Source organism: Pristiophorus japonicus, chromosome 15 (assembly GCF_044704955.1).
Source record: "Pristiophorus japonicus isolate sPriJap1 chromosome 15, sPriJap1.hap1, whole genome shotgun sequence".
Taxonomy (NCBI): Eukaryota; Metazoa; Chordata; class Chondrichthyes; family Pristiophoridae; genus Pristiophorus; species Pristiophorus japonicus.
This window is the reverse complement of record NC_091991.1, coordinates 54,588,016-54,602,076: the sequence shown is the minus strand read 5'-3', so window position 1 is coordinate 54,602,076 and position 14,061 is coordinate 54,588,016. Positions and strand designations below refer to the sequence as shown.

Genomic DNA, 14,061 nt, shown 5'->3' with positions numbered 1-14,061 from the left:
GTTTCTATAAGATCACCCCTCATCCTTCTGAACTCCAACGAGTAAAGACCCAGTCTACTCAATCTATCATCATAAGGTAACCCCCTCATCTCCGGAATCAGCCTAGTGAATTGTCTCTGTACCCCCTCCAAAGCTAGTATATCCTTCCTTAAGTAAGATGACCAAAACTGCATGCAGTACTCCAGGTGCAGTCTCACCAATACCCTGTACAGTTGCAGCAGGACCTCCCTGCTTTTGTACTCCATCCATCTCGCAATGAAGGCCAACATTCCATTCGCCTTCCTGATTACCTGCTGCACCTGCAAACTAACTTTTTGGGATTTATGCACAAGGACCCCCAGGTCCCTCTGCACTGCAGCATGTTGTAATTTCATTGTATTCCATCTGCCACACCTTAGCCCATTCGCTTAACCTATCTAAATCTCTTTGCAGCCTCTCTGTGTCCTCTACACAACCCGCTTTCCCACTAATCTTTGTGTCATCTGCAAATTTTGTTACACTACACTCTGTCCCCTCTTCCAGGTCATCTATGTATATTGTAAACAGTTGTGGTCCCAGCACCGATCCCTGTGGCACACCACTAACCACCGATTGCCAACCTGAAAAGGACCCATTTATCCCGACTCTCTGCTTTCTGTTAGCCTGCCAATTCTCTATCCATGCTAATACATTTCCTCTGACTCCGCGTACCTTTATCTTCTGCAGTAACCTTTTGTGTGGCACCTTATCGAATGTGTTTTGGAAATCTAAATACACCACATCCATCGGTACACCTCTATCCACCATGCTCGTTATATCCTCAAAGAATTCCAGTAAATTAGTTAAACATGATTTCCCCTTCATGAATCCATGTTGCGTCTGCTTGATTGCACTATTCCTATCTAGATGTCCCGCTATTTCTTCCTTAATGATAGCTTCAAGCATTTTCCCCACTACAGATGTTAAACTAACCGGCCTATAGTTACCTGCCTTTTGTCTGACCCCTTTTTTAAACAGAGGCGTTACATTAGCTGCTTTCCAATCCGCTGGTACCTCCCCAGAGTCCAGAGAATTTTGGTAGATTATAACGAATCCATCTGCTATAACTTCCGCCATCTCTTTTAATACCCTGGGATGCATTTCATCAGGACCAGGGGACTTGTCTACCTTGAGTCCCATTAGCCTGTCCAGCACTACTCCCCTAGTGATAGTGATTGTCTCAAGGTCCTCCCTTCCCACATTCCCGTGACCAGCAATTTTTGGCATGATTTTTGTGTCTTCCACTGTGAAGACCAAAGCAAAATAATTGTTTAAGGTCTCAGCCATTTCCACATTTCTCATTATTAAATCCCCCTTCTCAACTTCTAAGGGACCAACATTTACTTTAGTCACTCTTTTCCGTTTTATATATCGGTAAAAGCTTTTACTATCTGTTTTTATGTTTTGCGCAAGTTTACTTTCGTAATCTATCTTTCCTTTCTTTATTGCTTTCTTAGTCATTCTTTGCTGTTGTTTAAAATTTTCCCAATCTTCTAGTTTCCCACTAACCTTGGCCACCTTATACGCATTGGTTTTTAACTTGATACTCTCCTTTATTTCCTTGGTTATCCACGGCTGGTTATCCCTTCTCTTACCGCCCTTCTTTTTCACTAGAATATATTTTTGCTGAGCACTATGAAAGAGCTCCTTAAAAGTCCTCCACTGTTCCTCAATTGTGCCACCGTTTAGTCTGTGTTTCCAGTCTACTTTAGCCAACTCTGCCCTCATCCCACTGAAATTCCCCTTTGTTTAAGCATAATACGCTCGTTTGAGACACTACTTCCTCACCCTCAATCTGTAGTACAAATTCAACCATACTGTGATCATTCATTCTGAGAGGATCTTTTACTAGGAAATCGTTTATTATTCCTGTCTCATTACATCGGACCTGATCTAAGATAGCTTGCTCCCTTGTAGGTTCAGTAACATACTGTTCTAAGAAACAATCCCGTATGCATTCTATGAATTCCTCCTCAAGGCTACCCCGTGCAATTTGATTTGACCAATTGATATGTAGGTTAAAATCCCCCATGATTACTGCCGTTCCTTTTTCACATGCCTCCATTATTCCCTTGATTATTGTCCGCCCCACATGAAGTTATTATTTGGGGGCCTATAAACTACGCCCACCAGTGACTTTTTCCCCTTACTATCTCTAATCTCCACCTACAATGATTCAACATTTTGTTCATTAGAGCCAATATCGTCTCTCACAACTGCCCTGATATCATCCTTTATTAACAGAGCTACCCCACCTCCTTTCCCTTCTTGTCTATCTTTCCGAATTGTCAGATACCCCTGTATGTTAAGTTACCAACAATATGAAATCTGTCACATTGATCTAAAATCCCACTTTAGGACATAGTGTTGCTTAACAGGTTTAGGCAGTTAAAATAATTGTCCCTGCCATTATTAACAACTGAATTAATAAGCCAATTTATAGTTGCCTTTTAAAAAAAATAAATAATGAAAATCCTCATTGCAGTATGCAAAGAGTTTCATTGAAGTAAGCTGCTGTTGCTGATTTTTGCAGGAAAGCCAAATAAGCAGAATGGGAATAAAGAGGAAGGACTGGGAGACAATACTGAAGTAGATGAGGAAGAATATGACTATGAAGAAGAAGAACCAGTGGATCCAAAAGCTGCATTCCGTGAGCAAAACCAAAAGAATATTGAGGAAATTGGAAATAAAAAAAAACAGGCCTCCAACATCCAGGAGGCCAAACACTTTGCTATCTCACGTGGCAGAGCGCAAGAAGTCACGGTAAAAGACTATGGAGATGATTACGACGACTATGCTTTTAAGAGGAGAAGAAAGTTGTTCTATGTTGTGGAAAACAGACTTAGTGCTAATATATTTGAGAATAAGACTGTAGACTCTAGGCTAACTGAGAGAGTTCCGGAGCGCCAAGGAATGAAGGACAGGAACAATGAAACTGCTTCTGTTGAAGAAAATATACAGAGCACCCACTCTCCGAGTCAAAAAACAGACAAGCCCTCCCGCAATTTTTCAAAACAGAAGTACGCAACATCAGATCATGGGTTAGAAAGACAATCAGCAAAATCCTTTGTGAGACCAAAGGCTAAAGACAACAACATTGTTACTCAGGATGTTTTTCAGGGAGAAAACCTAGATATTAACAAAACTATTGGTACACTTAAGTTTCCTGAGAGACAAATTCGTGGATTAATAGAGAAACAAGGAGATATGGTTGTTCAAAAACCAAAGAGGAACATTTATGTCCAGCAGCCACCTACCTTGTCAGGACACAAAGTGAACAGAAATAATGGCACCTTTCTGAACAAAAAGGACAGTAAAAGGAAAACTGATTTGTTAAGAAATCATAGAGAATTGGAGTCACCATCCAAGCTGAAAGAGGATGCCCTTCACGCTGAAAAGCAAATCAAAGGCTCAAACAAATCAGTTCATGGTCAAAGTAATGAAACATATATTGCTGCTGAGAATCCAGGACCAACGTCCATGAAGGAGGTGCAGTCAGTCAAAGTAAAAGAGCAGTCGGACATAATCAGATCCCTTGGAAATGAGATGGCAGGAGAGAAAGTATACGACTATACTGAACAGAAAAATATTACAGTATTCGGGAGAGCAAAGAGTAAAATCCAAGGAATGTTGAAAGAGTATAGGAAAAAGGGGGGGAAATGGAAACGTATCTCTCCCATGGATACAGTAACTAGCAAGCTGCCAATAGAAGAGGATGAAGAGGAAATGTCAGAGGATATGACTTCTTATCAACATGTGTATGACAAAGCAGTCAGTTGGGAGCAGACCTTCACGGTAAACAACATGGACTTCCATGCCTTAAGGTCAGACTGGATTGATCTTCGGTGCAATGTGTCTGGAAACCTGCTGATGAAAGATCAAGAGGCTTTAGATGTAGTAGAAATGTACATAAGGAAGCTGAATGAGAAGCATAAAGGGTAAGTGATAACCTGCATTCTTGTTTTCATACATGAATGTGATCATGACTGGTTGTTACATGAAAAACATTACGACTGTTCAAGAGAAAGTCACTCCGGTCAAAAGGAAATCAATAAGATCATATCTGATCTGATCTGATCTTGGCCTGAACTCCACTTCCCTGCCCACTCCCTATAATCCTGAACACCCTCAAGGAATAAGGAAATAAAATACTGTTTAGATTTGTATAAATACCCCATATATAAATAATGTTATGTATGCTTGATTGATTTCTGTGACCCCCTTGGTGATAGCCTTTTCAGATGACTATATTTTTAATGAAAAGCTAATTTTAAAATTGTTATACTGAATACAAGTAGAGTTGGTCCAAAAACCCTTCTGCAAATTTCCTTTGCATCCTGCCCACTTTTATGGGAAAATAGCACAATTACAGCCATGCAATTTTTCCATAAAATATATAGAACTGAGATAATCTATGGCTCTGTACAACTCTACTTGTATTCAGTATAACAATTTCAAAATTAATTTTTCATTAAAAAATATACTGTCATCTGAAAAGGCTATCCAATCGGTACTCAAGGGGGTCACAGGAATCAATCAAGCAGAGGTAACATTATTTAAATATAGGGTATTTATACAAATCTAAACAGTATTTTCTTTCCCTATTCCTTGAGGGAGTCAAGGTTTATGAGCAGCGGGCAGGGAAGTGGAGTTGAGGCCAAGATCAGATCAGCCATGATCTTACTGAATGGTGGAGCAGGCTTGAGGGGCCAAATGGCCTACTCTGCTCCTATTTCTTGTGTTCTTATGTATTCACACTTCCAAAATGTATTACAGGTTGAGCATCCAAAATCCAGAGTTCCGGAATGTTCTGGCCACGGCGGCTGGGCCCCACCCGGCGACCTGAACAGCTCCTCGGAGAGCAAACCCCCCCACCCTTTCTGATGTTCCGAAATCCGGAAATACCCGAACTTGGGCTCGGGTGTTTCCGGATTTCGGGCGTCAGAAACACATTCCGAAGTCCGGAAAAACACGAAAACCGGCTCGGCCTCGGTCCTGAGGTTGCCGGATTCGGGACGCTCAACTGTACTCACATTTCTCCACAGTGAACTTCACGTGCCATTTGTCTGCCAGAGGAAATAGATAGGCTAGCAGGATAGGCAATTTTACGCAGTCCCTATCTCAATTTACCGTTCCTCCACCCCCATTTTAGCAAAATTTAATATCGTTCCTTCTGTTACTAAGATCAGATCATGATTTGTGTACAGTAAGAATGAGTGGGCACAAATCAGACCCCTGTGGAACATTAGCCACTGCATTTTTCTAGTCTGAGAAATGTCCTTTTACCCATATACATTACCTTCTGCCTTCCAACCATCCCACTATGCATTTGACCACATGCTCTTTCATTCACTGTACCATTGCCAAGTATCTTTGCCATACACTACTTATGTGTTAAACATTTATCAAATGCTTTTTGGTCATCTATGAAAACTGCACCCACTGTATTTTCTTTATCCTCTGCTATTTTTTCAAAGAATTCTATGAGGTCATGCATAACCTGCATTATAGATATCTGCTGACTGGTCCTGATTAATTTGTTTCTCCAAGTCTATAATAAATTTCAGCCTGTATTATAAACTCGTAATAGTTTAAATGCTGACAACTGAAATAAAACTAACTAGCTTATCATTTCCTGGTCTTAGCCCGTGTTTTTTTTTCAAGAGAAGGTGCCACATTTGGTTACTTACAGACTTTTGGCACCGTTTTCCTTTCCATAAAAGTTTGGAAAATTATTGTCAGAGCTTCCATAGCTTCCCTCAGGACCATGCTCCGTAAATCTGTATTCTTTATATTTGTCCTGGTGTTCAATTCTATTATCTGGTCTGCAAGTTCTAAAAGCTTGGAGCCCCAGCCTTTGATACATTCCGATTTCACTTACTGTAAATTATTTGATTTGTACTCTTTCCTCTTCCTGCTGGAAAAATGATGAGATGGGGCCAGAAAGCCTTGGCCGTTAAGTAGAATGGTTTAATTTTTTTTGTGTGCGTATTGTGATATAAATTTTAATATTGAGCACAGTAGCACGTCAATAATTAACATGGCCAGTAAAAGTAATTTGAACATTTGGTTTCCATAGGGTGACCATATAAACCGAATCTGGGTACACACAGGGTGGGAGCAGAGCAAAATAGCCAGGACGGAAAATGTCAGTTGCAAAGCGTCGCGAGGCAAAGGTCTTTGTTATTTTGATGCAAACAGAAGCTACAAAGAGCAGTCCCAGGCATTTCCGCCTGAATAATGCAGCCTCTGTTCACAACATCTCCTAGCTGCAATCAGTGGCTCCTCCCCCTCCTCACAGCCCAACACTCACCCACACCATCCGAGGCGGTGGAGTGCGCTCTGATCCGGCTCCTCCCCCTCCTCAAAGCCCAACACTCACACACACCATCCGAGGCAGTGGAGTGCGCTCTGATCCGGCTCACGGGACATCCACAAGGCCCGGCTCCAGCCGCCACTCATTAGTTCAGTTACCAGTGGCCCCCTGTTACTCGGACATTTTGGCTCCGGGGCCGATTTATCTTAAACCGTATTTCACAGGACAATCTGGGGATTCGGTGGGGTGGGGGGTTTGGGGATTAGGGGTTGGAGGGGCCGGAACATGCGTACTGCAACCACAGAGTGCGATCTATGCATAAAATCCCTCAGTGAGTCCACCCTTTCTAATGGTTGAAAACAGATTAACATCCCTCCCACCAATCGGAACCAGCCCCGCTGCACAACCTTGTCCACTTTATTGACTGACCGCAGGGCAGCTCGGGGTTATGTGGCTCCTGATTTGAACCCGTGCTAATTCGGGAACGAATTTCCTGAACTAGGAACTCTTCCGGGGATATTGTTTGCCCGGGAACACAGTCCCTCATCCAGGGACTGTCCCTGGAAAACGGGGACATATGGTCACCCTAGTTTCTGGTTGCTCATGTGCTCATTGAAATATATATAAAGAGATTACAATGGTACAGTATTTGATTGACTCAAGCATGGTTTGCATGATAGATAGTGCTTTGTGATCAGGCTGCTTTTTAAAAATCCATATGACATAAATATGCCAATCTTTAAGGTGTGCTTTTTTTTGTGTTACAAATTTTTCCCATGCACTACATAGACTTTTGAGGTATGATGCCCTCTGGATAAACATTAAACATAGAACGTAATTATACAGATAAAAGTGTACAGAACATAAATTGTTGCTGTTGTATTTGTTAATAGTAATTTTTAACTATTGACGGTTCCCAGATTGATAGTATAACTCAGTGAGGCCAGAAAGTTGCTGATGTGGGAATTGGAACCGTCCTGATGGACCTGGTCTGACGTTAAGGTTAAGGCACACCCTGTAGTAACTGTAGAAAATGTACCACTTAAAGTGCTGACATCTCTTGTGTTGAACTTAAGTTGCTGCAATGTTGTAAGCCAACGAGCTGGAGGAAAGCTTAAATTTCTTTTTAATATGTCATTCTTCTTTCTACCTGTCCAGTAAGATGTAAGGGAAACTTAAGCTAAAACCTTAATATAATATTAAAGATGGAAGTTGGATAGCACAAGTAATTGTAAGCTAAAAGAAGCATGTTTATATTGTTTGTTCTAAGAATTATTTATTTATTTGGTAACAGAATATATACACTTCATCAATTAGTCAGTATTGAAAAACGCCTTGATCGCATACATGGAAGTCGATACCTCCTGGAGCTTGAACTGTTGGTGAATGAAAAAACAATTGTGCGATTATCGGAGTATATTTATAGCCTCAACAGAAATGGATACTACATGGATAGTGATGATGAACGGAAGATGAGGAACATTTTCAGGCACAGAGGTCGGAAACTTAGGGAAAATCAAGAAAAGATTATGCTGTGTACTCCAACTGGATTCGGATGGCAGCACAACGCTGTGGTACACTTTATAGTTCCAGGTAAAGTTGTATGTTAACATGTACATGTGGAGGAGCGGGTATCATTTTTCAGAGGGCTCTGATGGCAATTTTCAGAAATCAATAATGAGGATTATGGCTCTTAACATCTCTTTAGATTTTGAATCAACTAATATTTTAAATAGTTTAGTTAAATGTTATCGAGCAGTCTCCCTTTATTTTAGTGGAGGAATATTACTTAGGGCTACACCCACTAACTACTTAATATTAAAATGTATACATTAATAGATTGACTTCAGCAACACTAAACCACATCACATGACTACAGCTTTGCATTCTTGCACAGTTGTATGATTCACAATGTGCTGAGAAAATAGCCATATTTAGATTTATTTCAGGTGCAAGGGAGGAACATTTTTTAAATAACATCAAAATATTGGTGCATTTAATATTATTTATTATCCAACTGGCCATTAGGCAACCTGACTGAACCTCCCAGCATAATGAGTGTGCACAGTTGTTTTATCATACTATATACCAACATCCTGTTGAATTTATATTGTTCAAAAATTACGATATTTGACTTGATACCCAATCACTGCTATAAGTGATTTACTTATCCAAACCAGACTGTTTCTCAAATGGTTTAGATACCTAATTTTAACTTAATATGCACAAATGTTATATAAGAACCATAGTGTAATGTATGCACCTGTGAGTATGCTCACAGGTTCATAGAGCTGTTGACAAAATAGTTGTAGAGCTGTTGAATTGTGAGTGGCTTAGCCAATCACGCGATGGTCACAAGACTCAATAAAACCCCAGTCAGTTGGGTTTAGGGGATCCACGACGAGGCATGCGGTTATGAGCCTAGTGGATGAACTGGTAATGTGTAGTGTGATTGTTAAACCTTTGTTAATAAACCAACTAGTTCTTAATAGCACTGTGTTGCTATGAATTCTTAAGCACAAAACCCATGAAGCAAATATATTGCACCTATAATTACACTGTACTTGCTGTTCTATCCCTTTGCTTGCCCTCCTCAAATTGCCATTTTTAAACTAATAACCGTAGTTTAATTGGTAGTGTGTTCTAATTCTGCAGTGAAAGAAGCAGTATTGTACAAAACCAGCTCCAACAACCCATCAAAAGTGTGTGATATGTAGCTGTTTACGAAACAATATCAACTTGATTTTTCTTAGCTCAGAGTTGAATTTGGGGAAATGGAGTTAACTTTTCAGAACTACTTTTAATCTCTCAACAGCCTATCATAATTATGTAAAAAAGTTTCAGTACTTTGCTGTTAAGTCTGTTTTGAAGATTTCTTAGAAACATAGAAAATAGGTGCAAGAGTAGGCCATTCAGCCCTTCGAGCCTGCACCGCCATTCAATGAGTTCATGGCTGAACATGCAACTTCAGTACCCTATTCCTTCTTTCTCGCCATACCCCTTGATCCCCCTAGTAGTAAGGACTACATCTAACTCCTTTTTGAATATATTTAGTGAATTGGCCTCAACAATTTTCTGTGTTAGAGAATTCCACAGGTTCACCACTCTCTGGATGAAGTTTCTCCCCATTTTGGTCCTAAATGGCTTACCCCTTATCCTTAGACTGTGACCCCTGGTTCTGGACTTCCCCAACATTGGGAACATTCTTCCTGCATCTAACCTGTCTAAACCCGTCAGAATTTTAAACGTTTCTATGAGATTCCCTCTCATTCTTCTGAACTCCAGTGCATACAAGCCCAGTTGATCCAGTCTTTCTTGATATGTCAGTCCCGCCATCCCGGGAATCAGTCTGGTGAACCTTCGCTGCACTTCCTCAATAGCAAGAATGTCCTTCCTCAAGCTAGGAGACCAAAACTGTACACAATACTCCAGGTGTGGCCTCATCAAGGCCCTGTATAACTGTAGTAACACCTCCCTGCCCCTGTACTCAAATCTCCTCGCTATGAAGGCCAATGTGCCATTTGCTTTCTTAACAGGCGGTTAAGAAAGCAAATGGCACGTTGGCCTTCATGCCTTCATGCCTTCATGCCAACCTGCATGCCAATCTTCAATGACTGATGTACCATGACATCCAGGTCTCGTTGCACCTCCCCTTTTCCTAATCTGTCACCATTCAGATAATAGTCTGTCTCTCTGTTTTTGCCACCAAAGTGGATAACCTCACATTTATCTACATTATACTTCATCTGCCATGCATTTGCCCACTCACCTAACCTATCCAACTCACTCTGCAGCCTCATAGCATTCTCCTCGCAGCTCACACTGCCACCCAACTTAGTGTCATCTGCAAATTTGGAGATACTACATTTAAACCCCTCGTCCAAATCATTAATGTACAATGTAAACAGCTGGGGCCCCAGCACAGAACTTTGCGGTACCCCACTAGTCACTGCCTGCCATTCTGAAAAGTACCCATTTACTCCTACTTTTTGCTTCCTGTCTGCCAACCAGTTCTCAATCCACGTCAGCACACGGCCCCAATCCCATGTGCTTTAACTTTGCACATTAATCTCTTGTGTGGGACCTTGTCGAAAGCCTTCTGAAAGTCCAAATAAACCACATCAACTGGTTCTCCCTTGTCCACTCTACTGGAAACATCCTCAAAAAATTCCAGAAGATTTGTCAAGCATGACTTCCCTTTCACAAATCCATGTTGACTTGGACCTATCATGTCACCTCTTTCCAAATGCGCTGCTATGACATCCTTAATAATTGACTGCATCATTTTACCCACTACCGATGTCAGGCTGACCGGTCTATAATTCCTTGTTTTCTCTCTCCCTCATTTTTTTAAAAGTGGGGTTACATTGGCTACCCTCCACTCCATAGGAATTGATCCAGAGTCTATGGAATGTTGGAAAATGACTGTCAATGCATCCGCTATTTCCAAGGCCACCTCCTTAAGTACTCTGGGATGCAGACCATCAGGCCCTGGGGATTTATCGGCCTTCAATCCCGTCAATTTCCCCAACACAATTTCCCGACTAATAAGGATTTCCCTCAGTTCCTCCTTCTTACTAGACCCTCTGACCCCTTTTATATCCGGAAGGTTGTTTGTGTCCTCCTTAGTGAATACCGAACCAAAGTACTTGTTCAATTGGCCTGCCATTTCTTTGTTCCCCGTTATGACTTCCCCTGATTCTGACTGCAGGGGACCTACGTTTGTCTTTACTAACCTTTTTCTCTTTACATATCTATAGAAACTTTTGCAGTCCGTCTTAATGTTCCCTGCAAGCTTCCTCTCGTACTCTATTTTCCCTGCCCTAATCAAACCCTTTGCCCTCCTCTGCTGAGTTCTAAATTTCTCCCAGTCCTCGGGTTCTCTGCTATTTCTGGCCAATTTGTATGCCGCTTCCTTGGCTTTAATGCTATCCCTGATTTCCATTGATAGCCACGGTTGAACCACCTTCCCTTTTTTATTTTTACGTCAGACAGGGATGTACAATTGTTGTAGTTCATCCATGCGGTCTCTAAATGTCTGCCATTGCCCATCCACTGTCAACCCCTTAAGTATCATTCGCCAATCTATCCTAGCCAATTCACGCCTCATACCTTCAAAGTTACCCTTCTTTAAGTTCTGGACCATGGTCTCTGAATTAACTGTTTCATTCTCCATCCTAATGTAGAATTCCACCATATTATGGTCACTCTTCCCCAAGGGGCTTCGCACAATGAGATTGCTAATTAATCCTCTCTCATTACACAACACCCAGTCTGAGATGGCCTCCCCCCTAGTTGGTTCCTCGACATATTGGTCTAGAAAACCATCCCTTATGCACTCCAGGAAATCCTCCTCCACCGTATTGCTTCCAGTTTGGTTAGCCCAATCTATATGCATATTAAAGTCACCCATGATAACTGCTGCACCTTTATTGCATGCACCCCTAATTTCCTGTTTGATGCCCTCCCCAACATCACTACTACTGTTTGGAGTTCTGTACACAACTCCCACTAACGTTTTTGCCCTTTAGTGTTCTGCAGCTCTACCCATATAGATTCCACATCATCCAAGCTAATGTCCTTCCTAACTATTGCATTAATCTCCTCTTTAACCAGCAATGCTACCCCACCTCCTTTTCCTTTTATTCTATCCTTCCTGAATGTTGAATACCCCTGGGTGTTGGGTTCCCAGCCCTGATCATCCTGGAGCCACGTCTCTGTAATCCCAATCACATCATATCTGTTAACATCTATTTGCACAGTTAATTTATCCACCTTATTACGGATACTCCTTGCATTGAGACACAAAGCCTTCAGGCTTGTTTTTTTAACACCCTTTGTCCTTTTAGAATTATGATGTAGTGTGGCCCTTTTTGTTTCTTGCTTTTGTTTACTCGGCCTTCCACTATTGCTTTTTACCTTTCTACCATCTGTTTCTGACTCCATATTACTTCGCCCTGTCTCACTGCATAGGTTCCCATCCCCTTGCCATATTAGTTTAAACACTCCCGAACTGCATTAGTAAATGATACCCCTAGGACATCAGTTCCAGTCCTGCCCAAGTGCAGACCGTCCCTTTTGTACAGGTCCCACTTTCCCCAGAACTGGTTCCAATGTCCCAGAAATTGAATCCCTCCCTCTTGCACCACTGCTCAAGCCACGTATTTATTCTAACTATCCTGCTCCCTCTACTCTGATTAGCACGTGGCACTGGTAGCAATCCAGGGATCACTACCTTTGAGGTCCTACTTTTTAATTTAACTCCTAGCTCCCTAAATTCAGCTTGTAGGACCTCTTCGCACTTCTTACCTATATCGTTGGTACCTACATGTACCACAACAACTGGCTGTTCACCCTTCCTCTCCAGAATGCTCTGCAGCCGCTCCGAGACGTCCACTATTAATAATTAGGGCTGTCCAGCAGCACCCAAGTTTGTGCACTGCAGAGTGTAGAGAATTGGATTTTTCCTCCTCATTCCATCACAGTGTGTTCAGAATTTTAATGCACACTAAGTGAAGGGATGAAAAATGGACAATGAGTCAACATGTACCGGCTCAAAAGCATTAACAAAGGTTTTGAATGGGGACATATCCTTGCCTCTGAGGGATAGACTGTGACACCGAGGAAGGTGGTAGGTTAAAATGCCAGGGGAACAACGCAAATTGAAAATTATGTAACATGATTTTGCTAATATTCCAACTGAAGCATGTTGAGTATTTTTGACAAAACTGGTATTCAGTTTCAGTACATTGTTTTTCAAATCTAAATATAGGTTTGACATTGAAAGGGTTCAAGTGTTTAATGGTCCAGGAGACCAGTAAACGAGGGTAAGAAATGGTTTGTGAGTGGAGGGGGGCATTGGAGGTTGAGACGTGAATATGCTTGCAGTTATTGAACTTGGTGATGTTTGCCAATAAATGTACAATGTTTGCAATAATTTCTGCATTCTTCCTACAGTGAAAAATCAAGCTCGTTGGGTGCAGCAATTTATCTTTGATATGGAAGAGTTGTATAGAGCCACTGGGGATGAGTACTTCAATGTCATCATCACTGATTACAGCAGTACAGATATGGATGTTGAAAAAGCCCTGAAACATAGCATGCTGGCCAGGTAGCTGCAACTTTCTCCCTCCTTACTTTTTCCTTAAAATCATGACAACAAAAAAGTCAAAGCTTTTTGTAATAAAGTTGGAATAATTATATTAAAAACTAGCTCTGCACGTTGCCTACTAATTGTGTGACTATGATCTTATGGAATTGATAAATATTTTTACATGACTAATATGTAAACAGAGAACGACTTTACAGTCTCCTCTGCAAAAATAAAAGGGCACTGACTAGATTTAACACCAATGCCTCCATCATACAACACTACTATGAAGTTCACTATGCCACTTCTATAGTTCACTCTCCCTGTTATAATACAATATAACATAGTACATTTCCATCAAGGGTACTTGCTTCCCCTTGGCTATTGCATTAACCATATGTGAACATTCTGCACTTTTATGCTTCCCATATATTTTAATCTCCACGCATTCCGACCAGAGAGGAACCGAGTGGAACAGTGGACTACAACATTGCCTTTTCACCTTTGGGACCCGGGTATGATGCAGCCGATGTTCATGCGATGAAGCTCTTCTTTCTCTGCTAGCTGCAAGGTCCTACAAAACTGAATCTGGATGAGCTGCTTCTTGGTGCAGATCCTTGAGTTTGACACAAGTCAG

At 41.4% G+C, this 14,061-nt stretch overlaps 1 protein-coding gene across 4 annotated transcripts in view; it reads left to right on the top strand.

The window, feature by feature from the left end:
- Positions 1-14,061, top strand: part of b4galnt3b (beta-1,4-N-acetyl-galactosaminyl transferase 3b) — a 248,536-nt gene that overhangs the window by 183,091 nt on the left and 51,384 nt on the right. For all 4 annotated transcript variants that reach the window (XM_070900447.1, XM_070900445.1, XM_070900446.1 and 1 more), the window contains 3 exons: positions 2,552-3,956; positions 7,629-7,927; positions 13,292-13,445. In XM_070900447.1, the coding sequence (XP_070756548.1) occupies positions 2,552-3,956; positions 7,629-7,927; positions 13,292-13,445 (1,858 nt within the window). The remainder of the gene's footprint in view (positions 1-2,551; positions 3,957-7,628; positions 7,928-13,291; positions 13,446-14,061) is intronic.